The 20,310-nt window shown below is 40.5% G+C and overlaps 1 protein-coding gene across 1 annotated transcript in view; it reads left to right on the top strand.

Moving 5' to 3' along the window:
* Positions 1-20,310, top strand: part of LOC145347037 (chloride channel protein C-like) — an 86,821-nt gene that overhangs the window by 65,028 nt on the left and 1,483 nt on the right. The window contains exons 13-15 of the mRNA XM_080194941.1: positions 7,222-7,401; positions 12,939-13,032; positions 17,016-17,108. Coding sequence (XP_080051067.1) covers positions 7,222-7,401; positions 12,939-13,032; positions 17,016-17,108 — 367 coding nt within the window. The remainder of the gene's footprint in view (positions 1-7,221; positions 7,402-12,938; positions 13,033-17,015; positions 17,109-20,310) is intronic.

Raw genomic sequence — 20,310 nt, 5'->3', positions numbered from 1 at the left:
CTCTATTGTTACTGGTGTGCATTAACAATGCAGAAAACATGTAGGTTTTTAGTAAGCCAAAATAATTCTCAATGTTTATTTCAATTGATTAAAAGGGCAATGCTGCCCTTTGTTATGTAAAATATTGTTATAAGGTTAACAAAACATTACCCAGGTCTTCCAATCTTCAGAGCATCAGAGGCTCCCCCTTGACTCCCTCTCCCATTCCCAGATGTCTCCCACACTGACCAAACTTATCTAGATCATGATCTGACAACTCCTAGCAACCTGATCCATGATCCATCTACCCACTCACCACCCAACATGTCTATTCACCTTGCTTACTTGCTACCCTAGCACTTCACCCACATGCCAACCTGCTTTACTGCCACACTGTCCACCCAGTTTGTTCCTGAGTCAGATTTGAAATGGTCAAAATGAGAACATAACTTGCTCCCAGACTAACTCAGCAGCTGTGATACTGACATTGAGGTGAGGTGCCTTACGATAATGAAAAGGCAATGCATTGCTGATGCATGGTGCAAGGATCTTGCAACACCTTCTTCAGATGTATAGTCCTTTCAATTTTTCCTTTGAACTGCCAGTGTCCAGATGGAGAGGTAACATGAGATACACCATTCTTATTCAAGAATTGAGAAAAATCATTTACACCTTGAATACATTGGAGCCACTTTCAGTAGGGAAAGATTTTCACGTCTTCAGCCAGACAGAATCAACAGGAATATGCTGCCATGACTTTGTTGGCCATTGCCAAGTACTAATTTCCTCAGGAATTACAGGTAAATTGACCTGACAGATTTGATGATCATGAATGGCATCTTCTGTGTTACAAGGTAGAGAAGGTTACCACATGTACTTTCTAGCCAATCCATTGATTCTTACTACATCAGGATAAGTGATATGTATTTCCTAGGTCAAAGTGTTTTGAACTTTAGTTGGAGTAACAACATAAAGTTCACAAGGCAAACATCCATCTTTTATCAAAACATCGTCTCTATTTCTGCCTTGTAATGGTAGTTCTGTTGGCAAAATGGCATCATTAGGCCAGCTAATCACCATGTACTGCAAAGCGGGATAGTACCAGGTCATGCTCTGTACATTTACTTATGTCACTGGTCATCATAAGAAGTGAGTCCACTTCTCGATAAACATTTTTCTGATAGTGAAGTCCATACATGAACCTGAATGAAGCAGGACAAAAAAATTCTGAATTGACATTTAATTTTTATGCTTATTCTTGATGTCAAGCTGAAAAATTGAATAGATTATTGTTGAATTTTCAGCCAACTAAAAAACAGTTCTTAGAAAATATGAAAATATGAGAAGTAAAAGCCTATGAACAAAAAGGACACCAGAGTAGGTGTATGTATTAAGTTTCATCATTCCAAATATAACTTCACATACTATTTGTGAATAATTGATCTCAGTAAAAGAAGGTGTACAGGAGGTAAATGCTATAGTTCATTCAGAAAACAAAATGAGAAATCCTTGTTTTTATATACATTTGATACTGTTTAACTGATAAAATTAGCAACAAATTAGGGTCATAATGTTCCAATAATGGTGCACTTGCTATTAAAACCATTAGCCTTTGGCCCAGAAACTCCATAAAGTGGCAATCACTGTCAGATTGCTGTTCAATTCCTTATTTATCCAAGAACTGCACATAACTTGTCTGAACTTCTGACCTGGGTCTGGTGAGAAAAATATAGTGCAGTGAGTGGGAGAGGGAGTAAGTGTGTGTGTTTAGAAAGAGTGAATGAGTGTGTTGGAGAGACTGAATGCAGGAGACAGAGAGAGAGGGAGTTTGGGTGTAGGAGAGAGAGGTGGTGAGGGTGTAGGAGTGACAGAGTGAGTGAGTGTTTAGGAGTGAGAGTGTGAGTGTGAATATGGGAGCGAGAATGATTGAAGGAGTGAGAGTGTGTGTGGGTGTGGAGAAGGGGATTTTTTTGTGTGTGAGGGAGAGAATGGGTGAGAGTGTGGGAGTGAGTATGTGAGAGAGAGAGAGAATGAATGAATGTATGGGACAGCGTGAGAGAGAGAGAGAGTGAATGTGTGGGAGATAGATAAAGTGATTGAAGGAGTGAGAGAGTGTGTAGGTGAGAAAGCAACGATGTGTGGTTATGGAAGAGAGTGAATGAGCAAACATGTTTGTGTGTGCGCCTGGCTTACTCTCAGTCTCAGAATTCTCAGTCTGAGCATACAGATGGGGAGTGAGCCAGACACATACACTTTCACTGATGAACATTTTTATTAATTACTAGTTTTTTAAAAATATCAATTTATTGCCTTGACATTGCTTTATTTTTGCTTGTGTCTTCATCATTTCCAATATCTCTTGTGAAGTTCACATATCTCATATATATAAATATCTTCTAGTACAAGTAATTGCATCAAACCTGACTAACAATCTTGAATTGGTTGTCAGCACAGTTCTTAGCAATTGTTGCCTAAATGCAGAATCATATTTAAAGTTATATATATTGATACACAAGGTCCTATTTTTTGCAGCTAGAAGAACTTGGACACATATTGCACCTATTTCAGCTAAAAATAAGTGGCAGCCATTCACTGATTAATTCTCCAGGGCAATGTCATGACCAATCAGGGTCAAGCTGTCTGGTTTGAATTTCAAACAATGCTTGGCAGTTATCTGTCAATTACCAACAACTGTTGCATTCTCCATGGCAACACATATATCAACATCATAACTCATCAAGTTAACTTGCCATCCAATCAGCATTCTCTTTTCGTTGTTTACTTCTCTTCCCACACCTATTGGTGAATAAGACAAACTTCCATCTGTTCCCACAGCAAGGCTTTTCTTGGAACAGGTCACTGACCTATCTCTAGAAGCTTATAGTCTGGGGGGGCCCCACTCCACATCGAGCATGGTGGACCAGAAGTCTCCTGATCTTACCAGCTTCTACTGACCTGTTGGCCATGTTGTGACTGCACCTTCCTTGGCCATAAAGTCCTGGGGTGGGACTGAAACCCAGAGCTTCTGGCTCAGAGGCAGGGACACTATCCATTGCACCACAAGGCTTCTTTATAAATTGTTGCTTCCCCATTATATTGGTCTTCTTGCAAAGTGCCATGAATGCAAGATAAAAAGCTTTGACATGTGCCTTTTTTCAACAATATTATCTTCATGTGTGACTGATGAAGTTGTTGAAAAATATCAGCTCACAAAGATTCTGATGTGATGACATTTATATTTTCCAGTAGATTGATGGTGTGAAACATGTATTTACTGCTCAATGTCTTGCTTTGCACATCATCATCATGATCTTCTGGTTCATGAGTCACTTCATGTATATGTTTCTGATGGGGTAGTGACAGTCATTCTTATTGCTTGAAGGTACTTGTCGTTTATAATCTGTTTAGATCAGTGCATGGCTCTTTGCAGCTGCATCGGCCTTTACTCTAGTGCACTGCTGCTGTCAATGGCCCTTTCTGCCAAATGCCTTGCAGAATTGATGGAAAGCTGGGCATTTCCTTGGTGCATGCAGAAGATCACACCTCCTATGTGGCTTGCTAGGCTTAGGTGTTCTAGTGAATGTGCTGACAATTGGTTTGTGCTTAAGGTCTGTAAACTTTGGTAATCTGTGAGGATCGCTTCACACTTCCATGAGTCACTCTTTGATGCAGTATGTTTTGGGCCTGTCTAGCAGATCTTTCTAGAAAGCTTCCATGGGAGTGGATGTAATTACCAACTCAACAATTCTGCCTGCTTTGTCGGCATTTGAAAAATCACAGTACATTCACTTTCCTCTGCACTTGTTGATGAAATGGTCTGTGGATTCTGTAGGCTGCTGTTGAAATGACTTGAACTCTTGTCAATGAATAAGGAAATTTATGTTGATTTTGAAATGGACTTCCAAAGTAGTCCATATCTTTTGGGGAACCTTAGCTCTCCATCTGTTATAGGTCACAGAGGTTTACAGCATGGAAACAGGTCCTTCAGCCCAACTCATCCATGCCGCCCAGTTTTTAACCACTAAGCTAGTCCCAATTGGCTGTATTTGGCCTATATCCCTGTATACCCATCTTACCTTTTAACATGTTCAGCCTGTGTATATTTCCATTCCCAACTGCTAAGCACATTTTTAGGGCTTCCGTGTCTTGTTTAGATACACCTGAATCCGGAAGTCACAGCTTTGTACGCTACTTAAACATTTTGAATTTACTTAGTAGATCAGCTGCCTTCTAAAGCAAACTGTGGACATTCTGACAATATCCCTTTGACCTTTCCTTTCCTGGACCAGCCTCAGATGTGTGTTGCTGTAGTAGCTTTTGCATGCTTTTCTGTAGCTCCAACCATGAAGGCAAGTTGTGGATGGAATATACCATAGAGTAATAGAGTCCCTGCTTTTTATTCAGTTCATTGTTCAGTAACTCCCAAAGCTGCCTCTTATAATGTGATCTTCTCTGGCCTGATTTTTATGACTTTCTTTGCCTTTAGTTTTGTTTGACTATCCCTTGCTCAGTGTCAATATGGGCCACATCCTGGTCACTGACCTTTCTCCACTGAGCTAACCTTGTGCTGGTCTTTGTGATGTGTTGTTCTATTCAAGGATCTGACAGGCTATGAGCAGCAATCTCACCACAAGAGATTCATCTGCTTGCCAGCTCTTTATTTGAGCATTAGCTTGCTGATGTGTTTCCAAAACTTGTCTTCACAATGTTCACACTACATTTTCAGTACACTCCATTGCTGCATCTTCAGATCAAGTCTGAGGAAAATAACAAAGGTCATCTCATGACGTGTTGCACAATCTGAGACTGTTTGCTGTGTTGTTTTTTTAATGCATTCACAGGATGTGGACATTGCTGGCTAGGCCATCCTGAATTTCCCTTGTGAAAATGGTAGTGAACTGCCTTCTTGAACTATTACAGTCCCTGAGGTCTAGGTACACACTTAGTGCTGATACGGAGGGAATTCCAGGATTTCCACCTAGCGATAATAAAGGGATGGTGATATATTTACAAGTCAGGATGGGTGATTGACTTGAAGGGGACCTCCAGGTACTGATGTTCCCAGATTTCACCTGCTCTTGTCCTTCTAGTTGGTAATGGTTGTGAGTTTGGAAGATGGTGCCTAATGAACTTTGGTAAGTTGCTGCAGCACATCTTGTAGATGGTACACATAGTTGTCATTATTCACCAGTGGTGGAGGGAGTGAACATTTGTGTTAGGGTACCAATCAAGCAGGCTGCTTTGTTCTGGATGGTGTCAAGCTTCTTGAGCATTGTTGAAACTGCATTCATCCAGACAAGGGAAGAGTATTCCATTACACAGCTGACTTGTGCCTTGTGGATGGTATACAGATTTTCGGGAGTAAGGGAGTAAGTTACTCACTACAAATTCCTAGCCTTTTGCCTGCTCTTGTAATGAAAGTATTTATGTGGCTAGTCCAGTTCAATTTCTAGTCAATGGTAACCCCCAGGATGTTGATAGTGTTGGATTCAGTGATGGTAATGCCATTGAATGTCAAGGGATGATGTTAGATTTTCTCTTGTTGGAGATGGTGATTGCCTGGTACTTGTGTGAAAAATATTTTTTGCCACTTGTCAATCCAAGTCTGGATATTGTCCAGGTCTTACTGTATTTGGACATGAACTGCTTCAGTATTTGAGAAGTCACAAATGGTGCTGAACATTGTACAGTTATCAGTGGACATCCTCACTTCTGACCTTATGATGGAAGAAAGATCATTAATGAAGCAGCTGAAGATTGTTGGGCTTAGGACATTACACTGAGGAACTCCTGCAGTGATGTCCTGGAACTAAGATGACTGACCTCCAACTATCACAACCATCTTACTTTGTGCCAGGTAGGACTCCAACCAGCAGAAAGTTTCCCCCGATTCACATTGATTCATTTTCACTAGGGTTCCTCGATGTCACACTAGGTTGACAGTTACCTTGATGTCAAGGGCAGTCACTCTCACCTCACCTCTGGAGTTCACCTCTTTTGTACATGTTTGAACCAAGGCTGTAATGAAGTCGGGAGCTGAACGACCCTTGCAGAACCCAAACTTAGCGACACTGAGGGGGTGATATTGTACCTGTAGTTCAACTTGCTTTCACATGTTTTACTACAGCTGACCACCATGATGTGTTATTATAATAACATAATACCTTGGACTAATTCACTCTACAAGTCAAAAGGCAAACAATCACTCATAAGGGATTGGATAAACATGCTTAGCTTAATTTTTTAAAGATTAAGTGCATGCGAACAGTTATACATATGTACAAAGCCTGAAGACATCAGAGGTGTGTGTGCTCTGCTCAAAGCAGAAGTGAAACTAAGACTGTATCACACAACACATTTCCATTCTAGTGATGCCATGCCTTAAAGGCATATTCCACCCATCTCCATGATCATAGGAAAGAAGATCTAGGTCCTTGACTTTAGGCTAAGCAAGACCAGTCAGATTCTTATGTAATGTGAAGTGTGCGGGTGACTGGTAACACTCAGTGTAACTGAACTGAGCACCATAACTGATTCTCCCATTCACCATCCCTGACTACCCAACTATCCCCCCGATCTGATTCTACCAGCCCTCCCCAATCCTCCCCAATTTTCTAATGACATTCCCAACCAATTGAATACAAACCACCTCACCAACCTCACCCACCCACCCACTTTACGGAGTCACTCACTCTCTCACTTACCTGTTCACTAACTCAGTCACTCAGACTTGGACCTTTCAAAACTTGCCTGTGTATGGCAACTACTGTGGTGAAAAGGTGGTGTGTTCTCCCTCCTACTGTCCCCTGTTATACCTGACAATCTTCTCTAGCATGCTGATACTTCAATGCTTCAACCAGTATTGGAAAGCCATGCTGGAAAATTATAAGAAGTAAGTATTTGCTGACAGCATCAATGTATTCAACATCAAAACTGACTGGAAGCTCTGGGCCATTGTCATTTTTGCAATTCCTGCTCATGTCCTACATCGTGTACGTGGATAATTTGAAACCCAAGCTAGTCGATAGTTACTTACAAATGTTACAAAGATGCTTTTATCTAAATAAGTTGAAAGAATACAAATGCTCCTACTTTGTGCTGGAGTCAGACTGAATTTAAGCTATTCCGATGGTTTCAGGTTTCTGGTTCCTTTTAATAGACAATAGCCACATGTGGGGGGAGAAAACTCTCATGATTGCAAGATTGCATAATTATACCTGACTTCCTTCTTCATTTTCACAGGCTGAATTTAGAATTGTTTACAGCGAAAGATGTCATGGAGCGTCAAGTAAAGGTCCTTCACCTGAGGGAAAAGGTCTCTTCCCTGGCTGCACTTCTTCTGGAGACTAACCATGGTGGATTCCCTGTTATTTATCAACTAGAACAAGCCCATGAGGAAGTATTTATAGGAAGCATCACCAGGTGAACAATTTATGTGCTAGAACCCCACTGGTGTTGTCACTTAATGTTATGAATGAATGTTGATGTATTGTATTGGCCTGATGGTTTGCACCTTTGAACAATAAAGAACCACTGAGCAGCTGGTAGTAGTAACCATCATGTCAGGAGTGTTGAAACAAACAGTTTTATAATGATGCATGAGCAAATCTAAATCCGAACCACATTGGTTGGGAAAGAATGATTTTAATTTAACTCATACTTACCCAAAGGAACTTTTGATTTAAAAAATGCATGTGATATTAGAACAACAGAGCTACATACAAGATATGAAATGAAAAGAATTCACAGGAAACAGTCACATCTAATAGTTTTTATAGTAGTTGGCATTAATTGTTAACAAAATATTTCACAGAACTTTGCCTATAGAATAGACTAGAATCCCCACAGTGCAGAAGGAGGCTCATCGAGCCTGCACCTACAACAATCCCACCCAGGCCCTATTCCTGTAACCCTATGTATCTACTCTGCTAGTCCCCCTGACACTAAGGGACAATTTAGCATGGTCAATCAATCTAGCATGAACATCTTTGGACTGTGGCAGAAACCCCACAGACATGGTGAGAACTGACCCAAGCCAGGGATTGAACTTGGGTCCCTAGCACTGTGAGGCAGCAGTGCTAACCATTGTGCCACCCAAAGCTTTAGCCTTTGAATCAAAGTGAGAAACCACATTCTCACTGATGTTATACATATGTATGTGTGTAAGATGCTGGCCAGTTTGCTCTCAGTATTTTGCTTAAAATTCCTCAAGTGGGTGTGAGGACAAATGGAAATTGCATTCTGCTTATTCTGAAATAAGAAAGCGCCTTGCTGTTGCTCAGTATTTGGTATGTTGTTTGTTTGAAAATTCTAGAAATATATCAGAGGTCTTTGCCAGCTGGACAAGAATGGTGTAAGACAATCCAATAGAAAAAAATAAAGCAGAAAAAACAAATAATTAAGATGCATTATGGGACACTGGTCACAAAACTCCCAGCTGTGTTTGAAAACAAAATCTATATTAATTTATGTAGTTACACTGGTCATAATCAATGTGCAGTTGATACAAGAACAGATAAGCTAGCAGTGGATACTCTATCATAGCCATGTGGTCTTACTGACAATCTGACAACAGTTTCTGTATTTTTGAAATGCTTTCTTAATGTTACTCCTCATTTCTTTCTGCTATTTATTAACTTTAGCTGGGAGAGTAGGTGAATAACCTTCTTGCAAACATCTGTGAATGTCATCAAGAGACACATAAGAAGTTTGAGAACGATTCTCCCGTCGGAAAAATCGAGATGTTCATATTCATGCAACACTTGTTATGTCATCTAAATGTCTCAGATTACTTTCACAATAAATTCCTTTTTGTTTAGAAGTATGTTGATTGTTGTTCAGTCGGGGAAAACAGCAGTCATTCTGTCTGAACAATTCCCTAATAACTAACATTGGTAAGATGAATGCTGCTATTTATTGAAGGTTAAACGCTAGCCAGGATACCAGAAGAACTCCCATTATTCAAGAAATGTTTGCGGGACCTTTAATATTTAAATAGGGAGGTCATCAGTCTCTTCCAAAGATTTTCCTCCTCTTCTAGAGTCAGATACAAATGAAATATAGAATTAGCGGGAGGTATATTGTGGAGGTGGCGGGGTCTCAGCTACCAGCTGGATGCTTGGTGAGAAACCCATGTTTTCTTCTTCTGAGCTGGCTCATTGAAATATGAGCCAATCAGGCCATTAGTAGGCCTTACTCGGGATCAAAGACCACGGGGGCAAGAAGTCCTGCCTGAGAGCCCCCAACAAATCAGAGGCTGACAGCTCTTTTGCTCAGCAGTGCCACTGAGGAGGTGGTGGCTGCTATTGGAACAATGTTTAGCCTGATGCTCAGGATTGCAGAGTGGCCCCGGTTAGAGGTAAATGATAGAGGAAGGGCCTTCATGGAGTTGGAGATCCTGGTGCAGAGGGATGTAGGGGGATTAGCAGCAAGGGCAAGGGCTGGTTCTTAACGACCCCCTTTCCCAACGCCACGTGCCTCATTCAGGCACTGAATTCCCTTAAATGAGAACTCCCTCCCTGGAAAACGATAAGTAACATGCACAGGTTTGTTTGTCATGCTCCCTGCATAGTGAGACCACTCAACAGCCACTGAGTTAACACCAGTGGCAGCAGGCTAATGCCCTTATGGGTTTTGCTTGGCTACATAAAGGCCTCAGTTGGTAGAGAAGCAGGAAGGCCACCCACGGGCCTTCCTGCCATGGACTTAATTGAGCTGGAGTCGGGAATGTGGTGGAATCCCCACATGCCACCGTCCTAACTAATTAAATGCCACCACCATCTCCAAACTTGTCACCAAAGGGTGAGAGGGGAAGGAGTTGGGGGGGGAAACAGGGGTATAAAATACTAACCCTAAAGTCATCATGGGGAGTAATGTAGCTCTATCAAATGTTGGCATTTGTCTGTGTATTGATTCCACATCACTAACTGAGAAATCATGAAGGCATTGTGGAAGTGGGTTGACTGAATATATTCTTAGACAAATTTAGGTTGTGGATTCTTTGCTGAATAACATTAGCTCTTTGTCATAAAATTAAAGCTGAATCACCTTTGTAAAATTTATTTTTCATTTGCTTTTCATAAAAATGAATTAATATGAATCATTTTAGAATATTGCAGATTTGTTCTTTTTTCACTTGAGTCCAGTTAGAGTGACAGCCATGACTCAGTTGGTAGGACTTTCACCTCTGAGTTACAATGTTCTGAGCTCTAATGCATTCCTGAGGGAGTACTGCACAGGCAGAGGTGCCATCTTTCAGATGAGACTTTGAACCCAGGTCACATCTGTTCACTTGGGATGGTTGTAAAAGATCTATGACACTATTTTGAAGAAGAATAGGGAAGTTATCCCTGATGTCCTGGCCTAAATTTACTAGTCAATCAATATAATAAAAAGAATTAGCAAGTCATTATCCCATTGCCATCTGTGGGGGTTTGCTGTGCATAGATTGCCATGTTTCCAACGCCATTAGAGTGACGACACTTCAAAAAGTACTGAATTAGCTATAAAGTTCTTTGAGACATGCTTTAGAAAGGTGCTAGATAAATGCATGTCTTCCTTTTCTTTTAGGAAAAAGAAAATTAGGAAATAATATGAGTGCAGTTTTCAAGATTCTAAAGCAATAAGATAGTGTAGACTATGATAATATACTTCACTTTGTCCAGAACAGTCGAACCAGAGGACACAGCCTGAGCTTGAAGGGGGGCCAATTCAAAACCACTCTACAAAACAATGGGCTGAATTTTGCTGTGATAATAACATGAAACCCTCAGTGTTTGTTGTCATTACTCCACCCAAACTGGCAGCAACTTCAGAAGTCGGCATATGCGCAGAATATAATAGAAATCCAATATTTGCTGTCAGTGACTCTACTCTGCTTCAGTGGGGGCGCTACTGAGGTTCTCCCAGGCTACACCTTGAAGTAATCTGTGAATAGATAAAATCATCCATTTTTATGCTATTAATCTCATGGTTAAAAACCTTGGCAAAGCTACACCTTATTGAATGATGTGTAACTAACTTTATAATTACACAGCCAAGCATCCTCACTGGTTCTGAAAAGCAAATCGAAAATTTGTAGAATGTCAAATTTCTCCATTATGATAAAATTCAACATATTTTTAAAATAATGTATTATAAAAAGAAAATGCGATAAACAATCCGGAGTATCTGTAGACAGAGAAACAGAGTTAACAGCTGGAAATTTAAAGCACCATTTGGAACAGGTTTGGAATTGGTGATGCACGTGGTGGCTTAAAATCAGAACAGAAAATATTAGGTCCAAAATGCAACATCTTCACATTGTTTCCACACTTCACAATGACATGGATGTAGCCTTTGCACATCAACAAAGGGGGAAAGTAATTAAGCTACTGAATAGGCCCATTGACTGCAATTATATGGTGCTTTTTAAATTTAGTAATGGATCATGTTAAATGTGGAGCTTCAGAAAGGAGTGGAGAGCAAGGGCGAGCTCAGTTCTGTCTCCCACTGGATTGCACAGGAGAGTGGAGCAACATGGGCACTGGCAACTGAAAACAGAAGTGGGCATAAGGTGTGAGGGCCAGTTGTCAAGTTATCATTGAGGCAATGGAATTTGCTCCAAAAAAGAGTGAGGGCAAATTGAGGATGTCTGCAAATAATACCTTGCACCAAGAGAGAGGCCACCTAGCTCATCTATGCACCTCATTCACCAGGCTTCAGGGCCCCATTGAGGAGGAGCTGCAGAGAAAGGCAGAGCTTCAGGCACTAGCAGCAGCAATCCTAGTATCAGAAGGTTTCTGGACACTAAGGGAATCATTGGAAATGAGAATAGGGTGGGAATATGAAGTTGATGTAGATGTGATTTGTGGAAAAAGTCTCAAAAGGCCATATGACCAATATCTGCTTCCATCTTTGGTGTCCTTGGCCTGAATTTTACGCTCCCCACTGGCAGATTTGGAGATGGGAGGTAAGTGCAAAATTCGTCAGATGGGCTACCCACTGGGTTACCACCTACCTCCATCTCTCAGCAATTTTATGCTTTGGGCAAGGTCCTCTCTTTACCCCAATTAAAGCCCTTAATTGGTCAATTATTGACCACTTAAAGGCTGTTTGCTGTTCAGCCTCAATTTTCAGGTTGGTGGGAGGAATTCCAGGATATGGGGGAAGCCCAAAAATTTTCAGTTTAGGCCTTCGACAGGAAGGAAGTGGAGTATGTAGGGGCTGGGGTGGCTGGGAGATGGGGAGCGCCACTATCCGCAGATCCCTTTTGTCTTTGGGTACCACGCCCCACTCAAAGTCGAGTAACCACAGGACCTCCTTCCACCTCCACCCTCTGTCTGGCCTCCCCTCCAACAACCCAATCTTCCAGTGTCCATCTCACCAGGCCTCCCTAACACCTCTGCCCTCAGCTTTCCAAAAATGACCACTTTCTGGAATCCACAGCCCTGGGGACTGTGGCAGGATGGGAGAGCTGCCTGCCAATCATATTGGTAGTCCTGCCTGCAGACAATTCCTCCTTAAATCATTTGTGGGGCAGACAGTGTTGGCAGGAATGTGTTCTCCGGATGGTGGGAAGGGAAAACCTGGCCTTTATGTTCTTAACAGCTGGTCTCATGTATATCCAGTTTGCTGTTATGAGGACTCAGGGTAAAGGTGTTCCCTCACTTGCAGCAGGGCATGGGGTGATTTACTCTTTAGCAACTTTTACAGTACCTGATATAGGGGTGATTGGTGTGAATACTGCATGCAAATAAAGGGAGTGTTGAGGAAGCTTCCATTTTGCGTTAATGATATTCCTTCAATTGGTGAGAAAAATACACAAATTCTGTTGCAAGATCTACTCCAGAATCATTAACCCATCTTATATCTTTACAGATGTCAATAGACCTGCTATGTATTTCAAGCATTTTCTGTTTGTATGAACATCATCTAACTGCTGAATTCTCAGTTTTACTTCTAATTTATTTTGGGAGTAGGTTGGAACTTTGTCGAATCTTGGAAAATGAAATGCTTTTTGAAACCCAAAATGAGGGGAATTACAGACAACATATTCAAATTAACTACAATGAGGTAAGGATTGCCTTGATGAGCTGTGATCACATTGAATGGTGGTACAGGCTTGAAGGCCCCAGTGGCCAACTCCTGCACCTATTTTCTATGTTTCTATGAATGATCATAGAAAGTAATAATATTCATCTTCTCCAGTGCCCACTTGCCTTATGAACTCAACTTCTAGGTGCCTTAATTTTTATTCCTCATTTAGATCTTGCTCGCCAATATCTCACTTGTTCCAGGCAACAAGTGGCAAAATATCACATAGTCCAAATGCTACCCACTGACATCAGAACTGTGTTGGGAATGCATTCAGCCATTGTGCAGGGTTTTCTTTGGAATTTGGGATGCTATGGGGAAAGGAGCGGTGTGTGGAATATACTGCTGCAGGTGAAACCTAAACTATAATACTTCCCAGTTTTATAGATGTGCTAGCTGGCATAAACCATAGGGGTGAACTGTACACCTTTTGTGTTACTGTACATCCCTGGCAGCCCTTCACTGTCAGTGCCCTTTATCAATCTAAGTACTTGGGAGGATTGAAAATTGTCGTCATATTTCCAACAGAGATGCCCAGCTTGCATCTGAACCTCAACATCCCAGGTAACAGCTTGTCTCAGCTACAGCATTTTTTTTATAAGAACAGTTGGAGGCATGAAGATTACAATTTGCCACGCTAAACCTCTAATGAACAATTCCACAAGAACCGAATAAAACAGCAAGAGTCATATATGCCTTCAGTGACACATAATTCCCTCAATGTGAAAACTGATGAGAAGCGATCATAACAATGGCTAGGCACTATTGCAAATCTGCTGGTGGCATGAAGGGGTCTGCTGATAGCAATTTCTAGGCTACTGCATTGAAATGCTCTTAAAATTAAGCATGTTTTCAATAGCAATTGAACTCGTATGCTGCAGGATAAATTATTGGGTCCATAACCATAACTGTATTCTTAAATGACTTAACAGTTGCATTGAACTGTGACTTACATCACATACTTTTTATTACTCTGACCTAAATGGCTAGAAGGATATGAGACAGGATGGTTACCATTAAGGGTAGTGTGTAGACCAACACAAGAGAGTTATTTATTTAATCTGTACACATGAACTACAGGAAACATGATAGCAACCCTTGGGCATTAGGCCCATTCCCTCACTAATATTACCTAATGGATACCGTATGTATTCTGTATTTTAATGTGATCCTGATTCTTGTTTCAAATATCAATGCCCAGTGTTCAAACTGTGTATCTGCAGATAGTGGGGCTGAAAATCTGCAATGTTGTTTATGCTGCAATAATTCCACCAGATCAACACTTCTGCCCACTCATGAATTAAACTTCTATCCTGTCAAAATTCATAGGATTGGCTCATTTTCATCAACTAAAACTGTAGCCCTCATGTAACCTGGGAATGAATTATTGGGAAGAGGGAAGGGAGGAAACTTGTTGCAGGATTTAAAAGCTGGAGTGAACCTACAGACCACATGCTGCACATTCATATTTCACTTTAGAAGACTCGAGGTTGCAAAAATGTCTGGAGTGACATTTCAGATCTCTGAATTTATCATACCCTGTTCATATTCCCAGTTAAGTGGATTCTGCCATTGTTATTAGTATAGGAGAGGCTCATGCATGAGGACTGCGGGAGTGTATAATGGAGAGGATGTGGAGATGCCAGGATTGGATTGGGGTGGGCAAAATAAGAAGTCTCACAACAGCAGGTTAAAGTCCAACTGGTTTATTTGGAATTATGAGATTTTGGAGTGCTGTTCCTTCATCAGGTGAGTGCTTTATGAAACCCAAAATAAGGGGAACTACAAGCAACATGTTTAGATTAACTGCAATGTGGTGAGGATTGCCATGATCAGCTGTGATCATATTGAATGCTGGTGCAGGTTTGAAGGGCCGAATGGCCCTGCCCTCACCTGATGAAGGCGCGATGCTCTGAAAACTCGTGATTCCAAATAAACCTGTTGGACTTTAACTTGGTGTTGTGAGATTTTTTACAATGAAAGGATGACAGGCAAAGTAGACAAGTCATTCTCCAGTGCTGGTTGTCTATTCAGAACAGGGCCAATGTATGCGCTTTTTCTCCATATTTCCATACATATAGAAACTATTCACTGATCTAAGGAAAGAATAGTTCACATATATATTATTGTAGTCAGACATGTATTTATTTTTGATTTTTAAACAGTCTTGTAACAATTTTCTGTCTTACATATTTGCCTTGATGTGCCACTTGGAATTTCTGATGTTCTAAACTTTCCCCATACAGCACCAACCTACAAGTTGTTACCTTACAGCTGAATTCTAAATTATATTTAAGTTGTGTGGTTGTATGGAAGAAAATAAAGAAACAGCACTACTGCCCTATGCTGCTGGACCAACAAATTCAATGCCATAGTTAAGAATGTGCTACAGATTCCATGAACTCACCAAATGTCAAAGATAGGAGAGCATGAGAGCAAGGAGGTTCTGACCAAAGAGTTCAGCAGGAGTTTGAGTTCAAAGTTTGACTGACAGTTTAAAGAATTTAGTAAAGGATTAGCTAACCTTGATGTAAATTCCAAATAGAAGTTTGTTTGTATAAGAGAATAACCACTGAGGAGATTTAAAAGCTTTGACTAGGCTTTATGAATGGGAGATGTTTTTCACTATCAAGTATGTAGGAGTGAGAACTGCATAAGATTGTTAGAATTTTTTTTTACTTCTCTTGCAGTCTTTCCATGGTGAGTGACTATGGAGTTAGAAGGTATAATGGACCACTGGGACATGAGTTGGCATTGATGAGGTGGGGGGGAGGTTATGAATTGGTATTGAGATGATATTGGGGGTACGAGGGACAATAGGAGTGAATGACATTCAGGAGTTGGTATTGTTGGCATGGAGGGAGTGAGGATCCAGGATGGTAGTTGGAGGGTGGATGTTGAGGTGAGGGAATGTGAGGGGTCAGGGCTAAAAGGCTTAAAATTCTATTACCGAGGTGGATCCACTGAGTAGGGATATTTCCCAACTTCCTCTGCCTGCCTTGGTAGCCAAAATCAGTCCCCTGGTGTTTGTTTCTACATGTGCATTGATGAGCTTTACCTCACCCTCAGCTCTCCAACTCTTTGAAAGCCTCTAAGTGATCAGACTGCTTGCCCAACATCCAATACTGGATGAGCAGAATATTCCTCCAACTAAATATTGGGGAGAATAAAGCCAATGTCCCTGCCACAAATGTTATTCCCTGGTGACTGACTGAATCTGTCTGTCCGGCAAATGTCTGATGGCAACCTTGTTATCATACGTGATCCTGAGATGAGCTTCTGAGTTCATAACCATCCCATCATTTGGACCATCTAATTCCACTTCCATAACGTCACCAGAGTCTGCCCCTGATTCAGTGCAGCTGCTATTGAAACCCTCTTTCATGCCTTTGTAACCTCTAGACTGAACTATTTCAATGCACTCCTGGCTCACCTCCGATCTTTTGCCCTCCTTAAACATATTCAAAATCTGTTCTCCTTGTCCTAACCAGCACCGTGTCACATTCACCCATCACTCATGTGTTCACTGACTTACAATGGCTCCCAAATAAGTAGCAGCATTGTTTTAAAATTCCCATCTCTGTTTTCAAATTCCACAGAGAACTTACCTCGTCCTATCTCTGTAACCTTCTTCATCCCTACAGCTCTCTGAAGTACCTGCGTTCATGCAATTCTGACCTCTTGTGCATTTTCCAACTGTGTCTTCAACAGCCAAGGTCCTAAGTTCTGGAGTTTCCTCCTCAAATCTCTCAGCCTCTTCATCTCTCTTTCTGGCTTGAAGGCACTTCTTAAAACTTTAGCTTTGGTCATGTCCTAAACAGTTTTATCTGGCTCAATGTCAAATTTTGTTTGACAGTACTCATGTGAAATGTCTTGGGATATTTTACTGTGTTAAAAGCTCTATATAAATCTGAGCTTTTTTTTTAAAATTCTGAGTCTTGTTCTTTGTAATTTATGAATAGATATCAGCTAAGTTGCTGAACACAACAAAGATAAATCTTCTCCTGAATAAGTATAGAACTGACAACAGATACAAGGACTACTATGTCAATCTGGTAAGCAGTGAGCCAATTGTACAAAAATCTGCTATCAGTGTGTTGACTCTACGTCATTATTTACTGAATATTTTTGTATGAGCAATAGGGTTTTACATAGACAGTAACTGAATCATTTGTCTGTAGATTTGTAATGGGTTTTGTTAGTCCAGAATAGTCTTGTGAAGTTTAAAAGCCTACCTTTATTTGTTATATTTCAAACAGAAGACTATCTTGAATATGAAACTCTAATCCTTTTGTTCATTTAATGTTGAAAATCTAATTGATGTAGTTCTTTCAGGAACATGTAACATGTTTATAGTAAATTCCTGCCTTCTCCACAAGACTGTGCATCACTTTTATTTCAGTCTATTATGTGATAGTAAATCATTTTGATATTATTATCATTCATATTTTCTGAACTGTCTACAGTTTGCTCCCTCAATTTTCTTTCGACTCTTTGGAGTTTATAATACACACTAAGCACAGTATAATTTCTCTACTGATTTCTTAATTCTATTTATAAGGATTTAATATTGTTATAATCCATTAGATATCCTTATTTCTAAGGCTGTTATGGAATTCTTTATTAATGTAACCATTCCCACAGCTCCCCTATCCACCATTCCCCAACCATATTCCTCTTTTCCTCCTGAAAATGTTACAGCTATGAATATTAACATAAATCACAACATAAGAAGTAGGAGCAGGAGTAAGAAATTTAGCCCTTCGAGGCTGCTCCACTATTTAATACGATAGTGGCTGATCTCATTTCATATTCAACTCTACTTTCCTGCCCACACACCATAGCCCTTCAAACCCTCACTTATTAAAAATCAGTTCACCTCTTTTTAAAGTTAGTCACTTCATTCCCCATGCCTATTATGACATACATATGTAATCGTAGTTTTGGTTGTAAACCTTTCACTGATAAGTATTTTTCTTTGCTGTTAGTTGTTCTGTTATTAGCTTTCCTCATTCAAGATTTTACTTCAGTAATGCACAATACTGTAAACCATGGAACAATTGAAAGATTACACTGTAGAAAGAGACTGTTCAGCCTATTGTGTCTGTGCCAGCCAACAAACGGATAAAAAAAAACTAGCTGCTCATTTTAATCTCCATTTTCCACCACCTTACAGATGCAGATCCAGATCCAGGTACTTGTTAAGTGAGTTGTGTATTTCAGCCTCAACCATCAGCTTAGGCAGTGAGTTTCAGATGACCATCTCCCTTTGGGTGAAAAATATATTCCTTATGCCCACTCTAATCCTGCTTTCATTCATCCTATATCCATAAAGTTATCACAATTCAACAGAAAAGAGAAAAAAAGCTTTCAGTCGTTATGGCTGATGTTTAGTTGGCAAATTATCCCTTTCTACACATGCAGGACTTCAACAGTTTTTAATTCTTTTGTGTCTGCTGATGTATAATTACTTCTTAATGTTTTGATTCTGAATCTTGGATCTTAATTAGCTTTAACAAGCATAATGTCAATTAAGTAGCAATCTCCAGTTATATTTAATTGCTTTCCAGAAAGCTTGAAAAAATCCCTCATGTTTGATCTATCTTATTGGACTTCTGGAGTTCTGATCACACATTTTTGTAGTGTTCTGCTGAACCTAGGTTGCTTACGTTAAGGTGAAGGAATTGGGCTCAGTAATGCCAGTATTTGGGTGTTACACAGCTCCCCGAAATATTGAAAATTGCATTTTTGTCACACGCATCACTTTTGATGGGAAATGCAACAGATAGCATCTTTATAAAAGTGTTTACACACATGTACCCAGTGTCCATCAGCAGCATGCAGAACAGGCGGATCATGACAATCATCAGTGTCCCACACTGATTTGACATTTTGAGTTCCTCTCTCCAGAACATCCCCTCATACAGCTTAACACGTTGTTAAATAACATGAAAGTCCTATCACTAGTATTATTTAAAGGGATCATCAACTACTTGCAAGTTAGTTGGCAGGAGCTGCAATTCTATGTGTTTTGGATGATTTTTCTAGTTGGAGAAGGAGGTGGAGAAATGTGCTTAGCAGAAGAAAGAAGGCACTTATGGAGCAATTCCCATAACTGAACTATTTCCTTCATTCTATCCCTATGCCTAGAGTTATACTCTTGACATTGATATCTATGGCTATCTCTTGACTGTGCCTCATAAGCAAGTGCTTGGAAGACCCTGAGGATACAAGACACATCTCCTTCTTTCCAATTCTTCATTAAAGACTTTCAGTGCGGTGTCCAAACATCTGCACAGTCCCGTAGTTAGTCATTGTTGATTGTAAAGTCATTCCTAATGATCTCAGACTGCCTGCCCCTCTACCGCAGCTACGTTTGTGGCCAGGTGTCCCTGGAGAGGGAGCATGCGATGTCCACAGGTGCAGTTGACGCCTTCCGTGCCCGCTGGGCACCACAGGGGCTGGCGTGTGTTATAGACCCTTATAATCACATTTTGATTTAATGTTTTAAGTTTCCTTTGGACTTTGGTTCCTGTTCTGGCTGTCCCCCCTTCCTTTTTGGGGGGCTGCCCCTCTTAATTTGTCCCTAAGTTAATTTGAATTCGTTTTACTCGTTGGGTGCATGAAAAGAACTTCCTAATGATTTCAGCACCTTGAGCAATCACAATGCACTTAGCTTTAAGGGATGCTAACTAATTTTAAGTAGTGCTAGACACTCAGGATATTGTCCCTCCTCCTGCTGCTGGGTGCAACTAATGATCAATGTGAGGATCACTGGTTGCACATGGAGATCATGGCAATGCATAGGCAACACTAAATTGGCATCCTAGCTCAATTGTTCATGGTATGCATCATTACAACACATTACAATATATTTATACCAGTGAAACAAGTCTTTTGTCTCATCTAGTCTATGGCTCATCCCACTCTTCCATCTAAATCCATCAATTTTTTTTTATCTTTCACATGCTTATTTAATTTTCACTTGAATGCATCTATTATTCATCTCAACTGTTTACTTGATATTGAGCTGTACATTCTAACTATTTTCTGAGAAGAAGTCCTTCCTGAACTTTTTTATTGGATATATTAGTAACCACATTATACTTATAGCAACTGGATTGTTCTGCTTTCCCCACATTGGCTGCGATTCTCCCAAAAGTGCTGAATTGGCAGGAGAACAGCAGTGGCGATTCCCCCCAGCCTCTCACCCCAGCAGACCTCCCCCACTGACCCCCTTCCTAACGAGGGTCAGAT

The sequence above is a fragment of the Carcharhinus amblyrhynchos genome, chromosome 8 (genome assembly GCF_965287045.1).
Source record: "Carcharhinus amblyrhynchos chromosome 8, sCarAmb.v2.hapA, whole genome shotgun sequence".
Taxonomy (NCBI): Eukaryota; Metazoa; Chordata; class Chondrichthyes; order Carcharhiniformes; family Carcharhinidae; genus Carcharhinus; species Carcharhinus amblyrhynchos.
The sequence above is the reverse complement of the archived record's forward strand: the minus strand, read 5'-3'. Positions and strand labels throughout refer to the sequence as shown.